The following is an 18,394-nucleotide window of genomic DNA, read 5'->3' as shown; positions in this document are numbered from 1 at the left end:
AAAGCACAGAGACACTGGCACATGTTCAGGCCTGTGATATTGCTCTATTTGGGTCCCCACCTACTTATCATCTAATCCATCAGTAAATTCCCCTCAAATGTTCCTTGTAATGAGTTTTGCATATTCAATGGTGTTTTTAATTAAAATCTTGCAACTGCAGAGTCTGTGCCCAAGATGGTGGTACCTATGCTTGACAGCAGCCACGAGGGGTTGTAGACTCTGGGGGAGCAGTGGACTGGTACAAGGCACCAGAATTGGTGAGAACACACCCCGCTGAGAAGGAGAAGCAAAGGGGCCGACCCTACAGGACAGTGGCCACAGCAGTAGACTAGCAAGGGCTCAGTAGCTGAAGGACACACACAGGCTGCAAGCATGCAGTGACTTGCAGTTTATAGAATCATGGAACCAGAATGTGAGGGTGGTGAGGGCAAGAGGACTCCTGAAGAGCCTCAGGTACTGTAGGCTTCCTGATTGTGTTGGAGCTTGGGTTGCAGATGGATTAAACGGGGTCTGTGTGGTTGCAGAGACTGGAGGCAAATCAGTGTCTCTGAAGGGACCCTCTTTTGCTACCCATTTTCTATAACTATAAGATGCGCCAGGCAATGCTAATGGCGACTTTTTGTCTACCTTAAGGCAGGGAGAAGGAAATGCCTATTAGATTTTAGTGATCATACAGTTGTAGCCTTTGTTTCTGATCCTGACATCAAATGGTCACACTTTATCCACCTTAACTCTATCAAACTCTTGAAATGCTCAATTCAGAAAACTTGTGAAACAATTTTAAAGTAACTGTGATTGTGTTGGGGAACTGGAGCTGGATGAATTCCAGATCATTCTAGAGGCAGAGGGAGTTCTAGTCAAAATCTAGGAGACAGTTACAGCCAAAAGGCAAGAGACTGTTAGGAGAGAGAAGGGGAAAGGGCAGTCAGTGCAGAGTACCCCTTTGGCCGCTCCCCACAATGCATACTGCTTTAGATACTGTTGTTGGGTGGGAGGAAGGGGGGGGGGTAACAGTCCATCAGGGACAAGTCATAGTGATCAGGTCTATGGCACAGAGTCTGGTCCTTTGGTTCAGAAGGGATAAGGGAAGGGGGGGTGGTGGGGAGGAGGAGATCTATCGTGATTGGGAATTCGATAAAGGTAAAGATAGGATGTCCATCAACAAGAGTGGGACTCCAGGATGGTATATTGCCTCCAAAGTACCAAGGTCAGGAACATCTCAGTTTGAGTCCTACTATATGCATATATTTATCTGTTTGGGCACACCCATTGCTCGATTGTACGCGTGGCTCCTCTCACAGGTTCCAGATTAAAGGTAACTGTTCCACAGTCCTTTCTTTTTTTAAAAAAAAGTCCAGTGGGGTGAAGTGATGATGATATAGTTACAAGTCAATCAGGTGGTCTCATTTTTTTTTCCACTGTGACTGTCATAATTCGGCTATGGTTGTGGGGTAGCAGTGGGATCCTGGGCAGTCTGGGGCGCGTGTGTGCAATCGTCGACATTGGGCTGTTGTGTCCTTTGTTGGGGGTGAGGTAATGTGCCATGGCCCTGGTGCATCATGAGTGGGTAGGGGTGAGGGGTTGTGATCAGTGAAGGTCTCCAGGGCCCCTGCGGGCGCCAAATCCCTAACGGAGATAGTGTCCTCATGCCCATCAAAGTACACCACCAAGTGTATTGGGAGTCAGTAGGAAGAGGTGAACCCTTTCGACCAGAGGGTCGAACTTACGGCTCTTCACATTTCTGGAGTAGGATTGGTTCTGGGGACGTCAGCCACGCTGGCAGAGTCGTCCCAGTCGCAGATTTCCTGGGAAAGGAAAACATACATTCATGCAGTGTGACATTCGTGGCAGCACATAGGAGAGACCTGATGGAGTGCAGTGCCTCTGGGAGGACCACTTGCCAGCAGGAGACTGGAAGACCCCTAGACCATAGGGCTAGGAGGATGGCCTTCCAGACCATGGCGTTCTCCATTTCTACTTGCCTGTTCCCCTGAGGGCTATAGCTGGTGGTCCTGCTCGTGGCATTGCCTCTGCCCAGCAGGCACTGCCACAGCTCATTGTTCATTAAAGAGGACCCCGGTCACTATGAATATAGCTGGGAAAGCCGAATAGAGTGAAGTGACTGAACAGGGCCTTGAGGACTGTGACAGCTGTCAGCGTCAGAGCCGGGGATGGCAAACAGAAAACGGGAGTACTCATCAATAACATTGAGGAAGTAGACATTGCGGTCCATGGAGGGCAGGGTCCTTTCAAGTTGACACTCAGGTGTTCAAAGGGGCAGGTGGCCTTTATCAACTGCACTCTGTCTGGTTGGTAGAAGTATGGTTTGCCCTCCGCGCAGAGCAGGCACTTTTTGGTCATTGACCTGATCTCTTAATGGGGTACGGCAGGTTGCTGGCTTTGACGAAGTGGAAAAAACTGGGAACTCTGGGTGGCAGAGATCATTGTGAAGGGCATGTAAGCAGTCAACCTGTGTGCTGGCACAGGTTCTACGAGATAGGGCATCAGAAGGCTCAGAGTTTCCCTAGACTGGTACAGGATATCGTAATTGTAGGTGGCAGTTCGATTCTCCACCTCAAAAGCTTGTCATTTTTGATTTTACCCCACTGCTGATCATGGAATATGAACACAACAGCCCGTTGGTCAGTTAGCAGAGTGAATCATTTACTGGCCAAGTAGTGTACTGTACTGCCTCGACAATGGCTTGGACCTCCTTCTCAACTGAGGAGTGTTGTCTTTTGGGGCTCCAGAGAGTATAAATAGAACTTTCCAAGTTCTAGTAATTCCCAATTTCAAAATGTGTCATCTTCAAAGAGACGTGAGCAATGACATTCCAAATTACTATCTTATTAATCCAATAAATTGAACTTCGTAGTTGCAGCTATAAGTAGCTTTAATTTGTTGATAAAACAAATAAACATTTTGCATAACTTCATTGATATTTTCATAACGATGAGTAACAAGGCATACTGTATAATCATAACAATATTCAACTTTAAACAAATATAAAAAAATAAACAAAATAAGATGAATTAAGATGGAATTAAGAAAAGTATCTCAATCTTGCATCTCTGCCCTGACAGAAATTTTGCATGTTTGTTGGCAAAGGGTGAAGTGAGTTATGATGAGCATTGGGAGAATAACAAATGCTGAGCTGTTTTGTAAGAAGGACTGCAATGAAGTCAAGTAATTAAAGCTGGTGAAAATGATGAAAATGTTGCTGGAGAGAATTCTGAGAAATTGGAATTATTTACATTTGAAAAAGCAAGAATTGATTTAGGATAGCCAGCATGGCACTGTATGTGGGAAATCATGTCTCACAAATATGATAATTTTCTTGAAGAAGTTATCAAGAGGATTGTTGAGGACAGGGCATAATAGGCTGAACCAGAAGGTTAGAACTTATGGGATCCAGGATTCAAAATTGTACACAAATTGGCTTGATTAGAGGAGGCAGAAGATAGAGTTGGATGGTGATTTTGCAGATTGCCATGATTAGTGGTGTACCACAAGTGTCAGTTCTCAGTTCCCTTTTGTTTGTGGTCTGAAGAGGATGACATAGTTAGTGAGTTTGCAGATGGAGCCAAAATTGATAGTATAATGGACAGTGAAGATGTTTGTGTAAAGTCACAAAGGAATATTGATCATCTGGGAAAGTAGGCCAAAGAATGGCAGATGGATATTAAGTGGGACAAGTCTGAAGTGATGCATTTTGGGAAATTAAACCAGGCCAGGACAAGCACAACAAGCCAGTGTTACAGAATTATGCTATTATTAATCTTTAGGTTATGGCATATTATTTTTAGTGAAATTATTTTGTGGGTTTGGAAACAAGGAAACACACACACAGAACACCATTTTGAGAGATGCTGTGTCTCCTATGTCCAGTTATATACAAGCTTGTATCATTGTTCAGTTGAAAGCTGTAAACAGCCATAAAAGACATGATTATTTCATAGAAATACTGAAGACAATGAATGTTTGCTCAGAAAGGTACCTTTGTGAACAAACAGCTATTTGCTGCATGATCAGCATAAACAAGTTGGAGACCACTGACATAGAAAAAGAGCCAGTGATGATCAAAGCAAGTCATGTGATTAAAGACATTTGAAAAGCTGCATTTTAAGTATTCAACCAGATTCATGTGAAGTCAGAAATGCAGTAACATTCTATGAAAAAAACTATTGTTGTGTTTTCCTTATCAAGGGAGGGACACAGAATTGGAGTGGCTTTGGAAAGAATGGTTACTTTGCTGCTTCTCTTTGTCAAGAGAGAGAGCAGTGCTGTTGAGGCCATTTTAAATGGTCACTTTTGAATGATATAAAGCAAAATCATTCTTGCATGTGGATCATAGCCATTTTTAATGGTTAATTCATAAAACCTTGACCTGGGCTTGTGAAATCATTGTGAAAAATCACATGTTCTGTATCCTCCATGCAAGAAAGGAGAATTGTGAAAAAAGTAATTTGTATGAAGAAATAGTTCTCTGAAAGCAACTCTACAAGAATTCATGAGTTTTGAGAATTTTTGCACAACAGTTTAAAGGCTCTGAGTTTCAACACAAAAGATCTCCAAGATTGAACTTTAAATCTGAATAATCTCTTCAGAATTGTGCCCAAACTCTAATGGTTTGGGATCTGCCACACATACACATTTGTGCATTGTGGGGGTTAAGTTTTGAATTAAGTAAGAAATGCTATATTATTCATGGTATTAATAAAAATTATTGTTTTTAAGATATCATGGTCTTTGTGAATTTCTATTGCTGCTGGTCTATGCTGTAATAACAGGAAACTGGAGCTTCCTGTTGAACAGAGAACTAGGGGAGTATCAGTACATAGTTCCAGGCAAGTGGTGACACTGGTAGACAGGGTGGTGAACAAGGTGCATGCTATACTTTCCTTCATCTGCTGAGGCATTGAATATAAGAGTTGGGATGTTATGTTACAGTTGAACAAAATGTTGGTGAGACCATAGTCGAAGTATTGTGTGCAGTTACATTTGCCACACTGTTGGAAGGACGTGATAAAGTTAGAGTGAGTGCAGAAAAGATTCACAAGGACATTACCTGGACTGGAGTGCTTGAGTTATAAGAGATTAGATGGGTTGGGACTTGGGTCTGATTTTCCTGGAGTAAAGGAGAATCAAAGGTGACCTAAGAGGAGATTTATAAAATCATTAACAGTACAGAAAGGGAAGAGAGCTATATAAAGGAGTCAAAATTGGTGGGTAGATGAATTTTCCTGCAGTAGGTACAAATGCAGGTTGAAAAGACCTCTCCATAAATGGATAGAAAACATTTACAGGAATATAGCCAAATACAGGCAAAGGAAACTAGCTGAGTTAGGCATCCTGGTTGTCTGTTTCTGTACTGCATAACTCTGAGTTGCCTAAGTCTATGACTCTAATAATTGCAAGTCATTATTCAGACCAAACAGCGCCAATTACGAGTTGACAGACAATCCAAATTTTACAGTAATCAATATCGATTGAATGTGATGGAAGTTTCTTCTTCTCTTCTAGCCTGGAGATTTATCTATGATAACAAGCTCCACAGCCACAGACCACTCTTCAGTTTGTATTTGCATAACTCCTATATATTGGTGACTAAAAAGGATTGAAGACCAAAAAAAATATAGCTGTCATTCTGATTTTTAAACTCAGAAAACTTAAATAATTTACCTCATACTTCCCTTCATTTTCAGATTTTAACTTTTCCAAATCTAACAGTAGTGACCAAATCTGACCACGAAACTGAAGCGGGATTCCTTTGTAAACTCGACGGATCATCTGAAATAGAATATATGGCCTTGAAAATCATGGGCTGCATTTGTACAAATGCAAAGGTTTGAAGAAAACCTAATTATGTTCGCAATTCAAGATAATTAAAAAAATACTGCACATGCTGCAAGTCTAAAATTAAACAGAAATGCTGGAAATGTTCGGCAGTATCTGTAATGAGAAAAACAGAGCTAAAATTTTAATTCGACTTAGAAAGTTAACTCAATTTTCTCTCCACAAATGCTCATTGATCAATTCAATAATTCCAGTGTTTTCTGTTACATACTGCATTTTTGATTGGAAATAGATTTAAAAGTCTAATGTATATTTTATTCTATTTTAATAAACTATAATCATAATCATGAAAAGCATAACTCATCTTTTTCAACACAATAACAATTCTTTTATTACCAATTATAAATCTATTTCTGAGGAGAAATAGAAATGCAAATTCACAGTTAATTTTCAAGGCTTCTTATGATATCAAACTATTTTTTTTCCCCAACACCAATACTAAAATCAATACTAAAATTAATACTAAAACCAATACGAAAATCAATACCAATACACTTAACATATAGCCAGCTAATATCTATTTAATAGAACATTAATATGAATTGGAATTAAAGGGAGCAAACAGACTAAACATAATTTACCTTCAAATCAATGTGATCACACACATTACATTAGCCATGACACATGTAAAGTTGAAGAGCCAGATCTCAAGTGCAAACATTTTTTTTTAAATTGAAGGTGTTAGAAGTCCGAAATAATCACAGAAATACTATAAACGGTGATCACTTCTAGAAGCAGTTGGAATTCCTGAGTGTTTCCAGCATTTTCTGTTTTTATGTCTCATCTCAAGTGTATCCAGTGCCTCAGATCAGCAAATTTGAACCCCACTCTTGGACTCAATGCTGACTGCCAGCATGTTCCCGAGTTCATTGTTACAATGAGCAGGTATGGAAGTCAGGAATCCATTAAACCTTAGTAAAATTATGGAAAATATAAGTTACTTAAAAGCTATCCAAACACTACAAATATAGCTGGTATTTCCTTCCTCCTTATACCAACATATAATTACACCTGAATTCACCTTTGTCCATTTAGAAGCATGAAATCTGGAATTCAAACAGTGATACTGCTTTACCACATTTTCTTAAATTGTAGTTCAGTGCTAAGAAAATAAAACATCAATTAATTTTGCAAGTGAAATTTGGATGATTTTGGCAAGTTTCCTTGCAAAAACAATTATCTCAGAAAATTACAAGATTTGGTTTATTATACCTGACCTTTAAGTCCTCAATGTTACCTTGTCACTGTTTCTGTACTTGTCCCACTTCTTAACCATTTTTACCCATTTGGGTATTCTCTCAATTTCCAAATGTTTTTGCTGTAAAGCAAAATAAAAGTGTTACAAATACAAATGTGCATATTTTATTAACTTTTTTTATGTACTGGCAATGCATTTTTGCATTTTAAATAACTATTATCAAATGTTATTGATATCAACTGTTATTAAATGTTATTGGGTTCAACTTTCTGGGCAAAAGTGTGCATTCTGCTTATTTTATCTCAGTATTGAAATGCTTTGGGAAAGAATAACAATAAATATAAAAGTATAAGCACTAAGAAACTGAACAATATATTATAATTTTGGGTTTGTAAAACAATTTGATACTAAGGTTGAGGTTAAAAAATAATCTGGAATATAATGATCTTTGCATTAAAAAATTAATGTTTATAAATTCTGGGAACATTTTGCTAACAGGATTAACAAAACTCTTAACAAGCACAAGTACAAAAAACATCAAAAATATAATATTGGTATTTACATTTAAAAAATATTATTTCCATTTCAAAAATGGTGATCGCACCAAATGTGTTACAAGATTCAATTTCTGTTGATTGTGCAAGGAACAAAACTGCAAGAAAACTGCAGATATCGCCAGTAATTTATTTATTCATCTAATTATGTGCAAGAACAACAAAGCAGAAACAGCATCTACAATGAATAATTTTTTGAATGTATAAAAAGTTTTAATATATCAGCATTGATTAATCTGGACAAAAACTGGTGAAATTGAAAATAAATTGGAAAAAAATCTTCAACATCATTTAAAATTAAGGACAAGTCAACATTCTGTGATTGGAAATGCATTTGGAAAAGTAGATCCTGGATTTTTATTTTTTAAATCCTCACGTTACCACATTTAATATTCAAGTAAATCATCCCTTTCTCATGCTCATTATTCCATTGAAACATTTTGAATATCTTCCTATAGATATAAAAAACCCACTACAGCAGTTTCAGCAGCAAAATGTGAGGTTGGTGGGGGGGGAGATGGTGTGGGGAAGAAAATGTCAATATTTTGGGTTGAAACCGTGCATCAGAAATAGATCAGAAACTGATGGATCACTTTGCTGGTTCTAGAAAATTTTTACAAAACTGCATGGGTTTGCTTCTTGAAGCTTATGATAGCATGCCTTTTCTTTTTTCTCTCAGTACTGTCCTGTTGTTTGATATATGCCAAGGAGTGGTTCATTTTCAGTCAACCTCTACTTTTCCCTTCCTTTCCTGTAGCAAAGTGTTTTATTCTTGTTATTGGCATTTTGCAATCACAACAGAAAGCCAAACATACATAACTATTCCAAAATGCTGATCATTAAATCAACAATTGGTGCCAACTTTTCCTCACTGTTTTTCAGATGTTAATTTGAGGCAAAATACAACATACTGTCATTTTGAAATAGTTCATTTAATTCCATTGAATAGAATGATACTTGAGGTAAGATTTATTTCCATATGTGGTAATGGGAGCAATTTTATTAATTAACTACAATAAGTTTCTGATTATCTGAAAACCACTTACACGAAAATCTCAGTTGTCCAAAAATATTTCGTTGGCAACATGACATCTCAAGTTGAAAATGTGATATGTGCCAATATGTGGAACTGACACGCTGTTAGCGCCACTTTGCTAACAACAGAGCTCAGAATCAGCCAGGAAGACAGACATTGAATGGCTCGATGCTGGCTCAGAGAAGCAGGAGTGGGGACCTTGGGCTCCCAGGCAGGAGTGGCGACGGCAGTGGGGAAGTGTCAGGGATCGGCAACAGCAATGAGATGGTGTTGGAGATTGGCAATGGCCGATACAAGTATTCTGCAGATGCTACAGGACTGGTTAAAGCCATTTCTCACCGTTGCTGAAAAATGCAGTTAACCAATACACATCCAATCCTAAGTGTTTCACGTAATCGGAAATGTGCTGTACCATTAATAGATCAATGCAGATTTGTGTAATAACGATTAACTAATTATTTGTTGGCAACTGTAATCCATATCATACCTTTTCCTCCAGTGCAGTTGGTGTTGGTAATTCATATTCACTGAAAATATATAATAACATTGTTATTCATCTATTCATGTTGAAAGACGAGCAAGAATTGAAGATGTCAAATGGATCTGACAATCTTTAAAAATGGAAAATTGATTTCAAATACAGTACAGGGTATTCAATATGTCCTGGAATAAAACATGACTTACTGCAGAAAGCCAAATCTGTCTACTGCTTTATACAAATTGAAATCTTCTGAATCAACTGATGCCCCATCTTGCTTGCCCTGTTAAAAAAAATGTCTTTAGTTTAAGAAACTATGAATGGCATAATAATCCCTATTAAGTATAAAGATAAAAGGAGTTTATAATTGGTTCCAATTCAGACCAAACATCAAGTAATTAGATAGTTTCAATCCACTTCCAAGAAGGCATGCACAATCTTCTCAATTTATTTTCTCTGTTTCACTGTGACGTGTGATGAATGTACTATGATTAATCTTTAGTCTAATGTTAAAACTATTATGACAGAGTATTTAGAGGCAGTTTGGGAGGAATTGTTAGAGCAGTTTGCACACACACACTTTAAAACACAATATTTGCAGGACGCTTTTTGCAGGAGGCAACAAAGTATTCAACAACAGCTTGCCTGGGAGAGCATGTGATCTTCGCAGGCAGAGAACAGTTTTGCTCTCAGAGAGGGAGGGTGTGAACAGAAGAGAGGAGTGACAGAAATTATTTCCAGAAGGACAAAGCTGACAAACTTTGGAAGGCTGTCTGGTCAAAGGAGAAGACTGGCAGTGTGAAAGGTGACCTGAAAGAAAGAGGATCATCTGGAGAACCCTGAAGGATGCAAGTTTCATCAGAAAGACTGATTGAGAAGGAATCAGTTGCGGATGTCCTGGAAAGTGAATCTCTCTCTGAAAACCAGCAAGAACCCTCCTGAGTGGTAACCATTTGCCCGTTAAGCACCAAAGACTGGTGAACTTTGTCAATGCTAACTTCTGTGCACAGAACAAGAATGGCCTGCAACCAGTGAGATTGGACTGTGATCCAAAGAACTTTTCTAATCTTAAATATACATTACACACTCCTGCACTTAGTGTTAGAGGGGGAATTAAGTAGTTAGGTAGGTTAAGTAATAAGTTAAAGTTTAATTCGGTTTTCTTGTTCAAATATAATTAAAAACTACTTTTGTTTAAGTAACCCTGTGTTGTGGTGCATATCTATTGCTGCTGGTTTTTGGGGTCCTCTGGACTCTGTAACACTATATTTCATATATGTATATATATTTTAGTAAAAGTGAGTCTTGGATGGACAAGGCCCATTTACATTCTACAAACACACATGGTTCTTTGCAGCGGTTAGCTGGCTTCAGCATAAAGACAACATTAGCATTTTAAACACACAAGGTTCTTTGAGATGGAAGATGGAGAGCTATTTTCAGAGACAGAATGGCTGCTCATTGAAGTTGAAGCCAAGAGATTAAAGGATTTATGATGGTTCTTGAGATACTGAAAACAATAGGTATTATCTCAGAAGCACCTGTGTAAATGAACAGCCATTTTGTGTCCATGTGGGTAGACATCACGGAGACCCAAGTGGATTTAGATGCTTTTTAGCAAATCAGTGTGAAAAGACATTATGAACTTCAAAGACAAAAATGATGTCACATACCATGTGACACGAGATATTTTCCAGAAATCTATTATTGAAATCCAAGACAAAGAAGTCAGTTTTAGGGAACACACCATCCTGTTGAGAAAGGATTGAAAGCAGCAATATTTCTTGCAGAGGGGGAAAAAGCTGCCCATGTTACTTCTGAAAAAGGGGAACACAAGTGGCTTTGGAATGAGTCACTTTCTGACTGCTCTTTTGAAAATAAAGAGTGCACCCTTATTGTAGAAGAAAACTGAAGACAGAAAACTTGACCTCCTGGAAAGACAGGACTTGTATTATCATATTTACAGGAGATACAACACAAATGGCTTTTAAATAAGTAAAACAACTTCTCATTTGTGCCCAAAAGATGGTCACTCCTGTTTGAAGAATATCTCTGAAAGACAGGTCATTAAGACTTGTGAGTTTAAAGAGATCTGAAAATATAATGTTTAAAAATGTTTTATAATTATTTATGAACTAAGTTTGAAACCTTCAAAAAAAACACTAAAATAATGTTCAAGGTTTAAAATTAACTTTTTTTTAGAGTTTGGGACTTTAATACACACATTTACATTTGTGCATAGTGGGGTTAAATTTAGAGTTAAGTTTAGAGATAAGCAAGACATGTTATTAATAGTTTAATAAAAACATTATGAATTTACCATTGTCTGGTGAATTTTTTACCATTGTAGTTCCTTTGTTAGTGCTAACAAAATCTTTTTAATCCCTAACAAAATTGAGAGGGTTGTTAGTTTGTAACAGTCGCCCAAGAAGTATTCTTGGGTATTTCATTCAAAAAAGACATTACAGAATGAGAACTTCAATATGAGCCTTCAGATAAATATTCATGTCCATAATCTCATAAGAATTTGGATCTTGCAGCTTCAGGTGTCCATCCAGGCCAAAAAACTACTCTCAAGTGTGGAGGGTTGCAATTGTTTCTTCCACTTTATTATTATATGTACATTAATGCCATATCAATTTTGTTTATTAACCTAAATTATGAAGTGAATTGTGAAATTTATTTGCTATTTTTAATCACTTCTAGAATAATAGCTGAAAATAGTGGTATATATCTGAAAATCAATTTAGCTAAATATCTACCAAGACCACTTCATACCCATTTTTCAATCACATCTTAACAATTTCAATACCCAACCAGCATAGGGTCTTCATGTACATTGTCAGTATATCACTACATATCCAATTCTTGAATATCTAGTGTAAGAACTAGTAGCTGGTTATTATCATAATTAGTCTACACCTCTTAAAGGTGATTTATTTTGTGACTAAAATTGGTTTGAATGTAATTTCAGAGGCTTTAGCAGGTTGCTGGAAATCTGGCTGAATGACATGTCATTGGTGGTTTTGAGGAAATGCCTGAGGAAAATAAGCTCTTCCAAACATATGCTAAAGTAATAGTGGGTTTGGTGTGGGCAGTCAAGTCTCCAGGATTTGGATGCAAAGATCTAAAAAAATAACATAAAATATGCTCAAGGTCAATTAATACATTTAGAAATGCCTTGGCATTTACAAGGGCCCTTGCTTTAGAATTATGAGTGCCAAATTTCTGGCAGGTTGTTACACAGTGCATCTATAATGCAAGTTCTGCCATCAACAATTTGAAAAGAATTGAGGAAGTGCAAAAACAAAACCATCCCAATGAGCAGATTATAACCTCAGGGAACAAAAATGTAATTTACCAAATTTGAACTCAATTGTACAGCTAAAGCCATGTAGTCAATTTGTGCAATGGATCCTGCATTCAGCAACAGGAAGGACCCCACCAGCCTGAGCTTTTCAAAGAAATTATCAATTGTTTCCAGGCTTATTCCTGATTAGATAAGGGAATGTGGTGGAAAATATTTTGATTTAGTTCTTTTCAAGATTGCATATTTTGGTAGACCATGTTGTGTTGTTAAAAAAGTATGTGTTGATTTCTAGCTTCAATTTAATTCTGCATTTTCATATTTGAGTGCTCTAAGGGCAATCCTAGCGCAGTACAAAAGAATGGGAAGTATGAGAACATTGTAGAAGTAAAACAATCTACCTGATCAGAGAACAGAAGGCAGAAGTTATACACAGTAAGGATGTTTAGAAAGACTTAAGTGATGTGTCCCTCACTGAGGAACATTGGTTTCAAGTACTGCAGAAATACAGCCAATGAGCAACATCACCAGAAAATTTTTAAAGGTTGTGATAGCCATCAAATGCTTTGCTCCTGAGTTTTGCAGGATGGGTGATCTGCAAAATCTTGGAATTTGCACACAATCATTAATTTAAAAAACAACAGGCCCAAGGCAAAATATTTTCTGATGGAAGTAAAACACAAAAATATCTGTCAACACTGTGGTTGAAGTCAAAGTTCACAAAGCTGGAGTGTCCTTTATATAGCAACAGTAAAAATACGTAACTGATGTTTCAGGGTTGAGCCCTTCATCATCTTGTTTCTGAATTTGCAGGGGTTATCTATTGCATCCAATGCTCCTGTTGTGGCCATCTCTACTTTGGAGAGACTGGACTCAGATTGGGGGATCATTTCGCTGTGCATCTTCAATCTGTCTGCAGCAATGGCAGGGATCTCCCAGTTTCCAACTATTTCAATTTTGCTTCCCACTCCAGTTCCAACATGTCTGTCCATGTCTTTATGCACTGACAAACTAAGGCCACCTGTAAACTGGAGGAACAACATCTAATATTCTGTCTGGGCATTCTCCGCCTAGATGGCATCAACATCGACTTCTGTAGTTTCCATTAGGCCACTTCCTGTCTCCCTCTCTTCTCCATCCTTTCCTACAGCTCTCCACCCCCTTCCTTCTCCATTCAGAGAGTGACCCCTCACCCCGATCACTTCTCAGCTTTTTTCTCATTACCTCCCACCCATATCCCCTTATGTCCTCCTCCCTGTGGGCCTGTGCTTCCCCCCTACCATTTTATTCAGGTGCTTCACTGTTTTTTTTGCGCACACCTTAATGAAGGACTCAGGCCTGAAACATTGGTTTGTATCTTTATCTTTGCTACATAAAGAAAGCTGTATGATTTGCTGACTTTCTCTGGCATTTTTATGTAAACAGCTTACATCATATCTCTTTTTGGGTAAATGCATATGATATTGAAACACTGGGATGAAAATATTTGGATTTGCACAATTTCTGTTTGCAGTGAATTTAACTTTAACATTTTAATACAACTAATCTGGCCTCCAATCAGCTTTCAGCATTTGATTAGAAAATTTCTCAAAACAAAATCATTTTATCTTCATACAAATTTGTTTGGCAACCATTAATTTTCAATATTGTTTGAGTAATGATCAGTGTGATGGCAAACTAGTATCTTTTTTTAATGTTATGCAATACTGATTGTGGTATGCATGTCTCATGGAAAACATTTAGATTTTTGCCAACATGCTTCAAATTAAATTTAAGAATGTAATAATTTTAACATTAATATAATTGCTGTAAACTTCTTACTAAAGTAATCTAGCAAAGTCTACACAAGCCATGTACAACAGCTTCTCATGGATGAGCATTGTTGAATTACTTCATGTGGCACAACTCAACAGTATACTTGGGAAGGTAGACTGCAATTATTGTAGAGATGGTAAGTACTGAATTAAATAAACTTTAGAGGACACCAAATTTTTTACATTTAATTTTTCAAAATTTAGACATCAATCACATAAAGTTATGAATGCGATGATACTACAACTGTAATGGAGTGTAGACCATTTCACTTTTAAAAATATTCTGCGGGGTGAGCATCTCAACCATTGTCCCAACAATGACCTCTGAATGCAAATCTCAAAAATGTAGTGTCTTTGCAGAAGCCAAAAAAATCTGCCTTTTTATAAGTGGACCTGATATCACTGCAGTGAAGTGCACTCGTGTCTAATTGGCAAAGTGAGAGAACACAGTACATTTAATCAAACTGTAAACACAGTATAATTTCAATTATTTGAAAACTGCAGGGTTTTTTTTCCCTTATTTAGCTATAAAAGCTTACATTTTTAAGTCTATCATCTGGTTCCAAGTGAGCTTCATTACTATTCTTTCACAGGGAAAAAAACATCCACTCCCTACAGGATCACCTCCAAAACTAAGTTTTGTAACTTTGAACTCAGTTGGTCAGATAGCATCCATGGGTAGAAATAGTCAATTAATCTTTTGAGTTAAGACCTTTCTCAAGACTAAGATTAAAAAATGAAATTAAATATATCAAAGAAGAAAGAAGATGTGGAAGGAAGCCAAAGGTATCAGGGTGTTGACCATAAAGGAATTCAAAGCAGCGAACTGGAATGAGCTACAGACAGTGGAAGCAGAGAAATGAAATGTCTTTGTTCTTTGCATGCACATGTAAAAGTGGAGGCTGACATTTTACTGTTCTTACAATCATTGTTTTGTGACATGGAGTACTGTAATGTTTCTTTTATTACAATAAAGAAATGTTTACAGCAGGAAGAACATGAAACTTCTTTTAAGATAGATTGTCCTGATGACTCTTGGACAACAAAATCAAACCAAACAGTTGATTTGATATGGAAAGTAAAAGGATGGAGAATTAGGGAGAAGAAACAGCGAAAACTCTAGAGACCAACCATTGTTGAAGTGTCTTAATCCACGAAAGAAATGTGGAGATTTCATCGGGAATATCTGGCCAGCGAAGACTCCTATTCCTGGGTATTATTTTTTTCTATTTTTTATTATCTTGAGGAAAGTTAGGGAAACCTTAGCAGGTATGTGAACAGATATTTAACTTTGTATGATTGCGTGTTTGATATTATTAAATGAATCAATAAAAGTATTTGTTAGTACAGATTCTCTCTGTGTCTAACTGATAATTATTGTTGAGGGTAGAAAAGCAACAAGGGTTTTGACTGAAGGTTTGAGAAGTGGAGAGACAGATAGAGGGAGAGTCTGCTAGAGAGGACGAGAGAAGAAAAGCTTGAGAGAGAAAATAAGTACAGGAATATGTAAAGAAGAGATGGAAACAGTGGAATCAGATGGAGTGGAGGGGTGATGTAAAATTGAAAAACAAATTCTTCATGATTACTCAAGATATCACCATCTGCAGCTTCTGTGTTTTTTGTAAGTTTGATGTTCTTCCTGCTGTAAACATACTGACTCTCTAATATTTGGGCAGTCTTCATTGAAAATGCCAAATGATTATTCAAATGAAATGACATAATTGCTTTAATATTCAGGATTTAAATTGGCCACAAGCTCAAAACTTAAAATAGTTTCTGAGAGTTTGAAAGGAGCAATATTTAAATATTTCTTTCAACCTTCACTGCACCAAATGGTATAGATACTGCTATCATAGTTCTAGAATTGTAAATGCAACTGGATGTCATGCAGTACATTTTTAAAATTTCTCTACAGATTTAATTTATCTTTCCAAATGTCTTTCATCTTTTTGAGGACCACAGCAGTCTTAATTTTCCATATCAAGACTTTTTTTAAAAAACTGTTAGAGCAACAGTGTCTCAAGTAGAACCTATGGAGGAAAAGGAATTGTACACATTTTGGCTCAAGACATTGCATCAGAATTGAGAATGGAGAGGGAAAACATCTCTTAACAGAGGCTGCTCAACCTTCTGAGTTCGCCTTGCAGTTTGCTTTTTGGTCCAGATTCAGAATCTACATTCTTTTGTTTCACAATATCAATATTCATTTGCACCTTCAATCCCACATCAAAACCCAATTCCTAACCATTTCTACACATGTATTCCTTTTTAAAATATATTTAATGAGATTAACATAAATGTACATACAAAACGCATAACAAATCATCTCATATACACACAAATACAAAAAATGGATGGAACTACATTAGACATTTCCTTTATCCACATGAGAAACAAATTATTGAATTACTCTATGATAACCATGTTAATAAAAATTGATAAAAATGAAAAAAAAATCCTAAAACTAAAATCTAATGTATCCCCTCCCTCTAAACCAGGTTACCTTTGTAAAAGAAGAGGGAAATTGTGGATCAGACAGAGAATCTCAGGAACATTCTTAATTCTTCCAATCATGATAATGGGCCCCACATCTTTAGACATATTAAAGATAGAATGTTTCAATTTGTAAATTTTTCCAAACTTAAATTGGACATTACATTGTGTATGGGTAGGTGAAGAGTCATCTTTCCATTTCAATAAAATTGCTCGCCTGGCTATCAGCGTGATAAAGGCTAAACTTTCTCCTGAGTTGCAGACAGAGGTATATCTGGCTTAGGTGAAAAACCAAACAGAGCAATTAATGGACATGGTTATATTTTGATCTTTAAAATCGCTGTTAAGGTTTGGAAAATAGCTTTCCAAAATCTCTAAATTTGGGCACTCCCAAAACATATGGATCAGTGAAGCTTCAAAAATTTTACACTTCTCATACAGTGGATCAATATCTGCATAAAAATGAGATAATTTAAGTTTGGACATATATAGTCTATGTACCATCTTAAATTGCACAATGCCTTGCACAAAATGAAGAATCATTAATCAAACTGAGAGTACTAATGTTCATCTGAATTTATGTTCAAATCTCATTCCCAATCGTTCTTAATCCCAGACATTGAGGCTGATCTTATATCCAATAAGTCATTATAAATAATTGATATGAATCCACTATGATAAAAACCAGCAAGTTTCAAAAATGAATAAAGGACATTAGTATTTGAGATTCGAGGAAAAATATCAGAAAGCTTGGACTGAACAAAATGTCTAACTTCTAATCTGTTAGAAAGATTAAATACTCCTGTATTTCAAGACTCATTAAAGATATTATTACCATGGTATTATCTTAAAACATATATTGGACAAGCAAATTGTAAGATATCATAATCCTAAAGAACTGAAAATCCAGGAGATTGATACAATTGTGATTTTTCTGATTAAAGCAGATGCCAATTTGCAATGATCTGATTGACATTTAGCACAAAGACAAAATCAACTCATTAAACAGCTATATTTCCTTTGCCTTACTTTTCAAATAGTACAGTACCTTTATATAATTAGAAATGATTTCAGCCCGTTCTTCTGCAATTAATGCCTCTAAATCTTTCTTCATGTCAAAAGCTGGAAAAAAATTAAGATACTGGTAATTCATATGCTAATCAAAATACAATAGTTATTCTAATTATTTCACCTTCAGAGAGAAAGTGTTCAAATAGATTGCTCACATGCATGCTATCCTAGAAGTTCTAGATTATTTCTATTATGGGCAGAATTATTTCCTGATAAAATTTACTTGAAATAAATCTTTTAAATACAAAACATTAACTGCAAAGAATGGATTATGAGAGACCTTTTCAATTGTTAGTATAATTATGGAAAAGTAATTTGTAAGATTTCTGTATTAATTCTTTAAATTATGATAGTGTTCTTGATACTTAGTATTCTGTATTATTTGATATTACACATAACAATTAGCAATGAATGCCATGTAATGGCAATTCAATCAGTTATTACATCTTGTGATGTAATAATATTACATTCTTGGTAAACACTGTGGTTTCTGCTTTGAAATCATTTAAATACATATGAAAATATTGATGATGTATCTCTTTAAATTGTTTCTGATAAAACAGAAACATCACCAGTTACATAAAATT

At 36.4% G+C, this 18,394-nt stretch overlaps 1 protein-coding gene across 5 annotated transcripts in view; it reads right to left on the bottom strand.

Moving 5' to 3' along the window:
• The window catches only part of LOC138744187 (USP6 N-terminal-like protein), a 190,144-nt gene that overhangs the window by 123,579 nt on the left and 48,171 nt on the right, over positions 1-18,394 (bottom strand). For all 5 annotated transcript variants that reach the window (XM_069899988.1, XM_069899942.1, XM_069899952.1 and 2 more), the window contains 5 exons: positions 17,785-17,858; positions 9,329-9,405; positions 9,132-9,171; positions 7,094-7,174; positions 5,683-5,790 (listed from right to left, as the gene is read on the bottom strand). In XM_069899988.1, the coding sequence (XP_069756089.1) occupies positions 5,683-5,790; positions 7,094-7,174; positions 9,132-9,171; positions 9,329-9,405; positions 17,785-17,858 (380 nt within the window). The remainder of the gene's footprint in view (positions 1-5,682; positions 5,791-7,093; positions 7,175-9,131; positions 9,172-9,328; positions 9,406-17,784; positions 17,859-18,394) is intronic.

Source organism: Narcine bancroftii, chromosome 1 (genome assembly GCF_036971445.1).
Source record: "Narcine bancroftii isolate sNarBan1 chromosome 1, sNarBan1.hap1, whole genome shotgun sequence".
Classification (NCBI taxonomy): domain Eukaryota; kingdom Metazoa; phylum Chordata; class Chondrichthyes; order Torpediniformes; family Narcinidae; genus Narcine; species Narcine bancroftii.
This window is presented reverse-complemented; position numbering and strand designations above follow the sequence as displayed.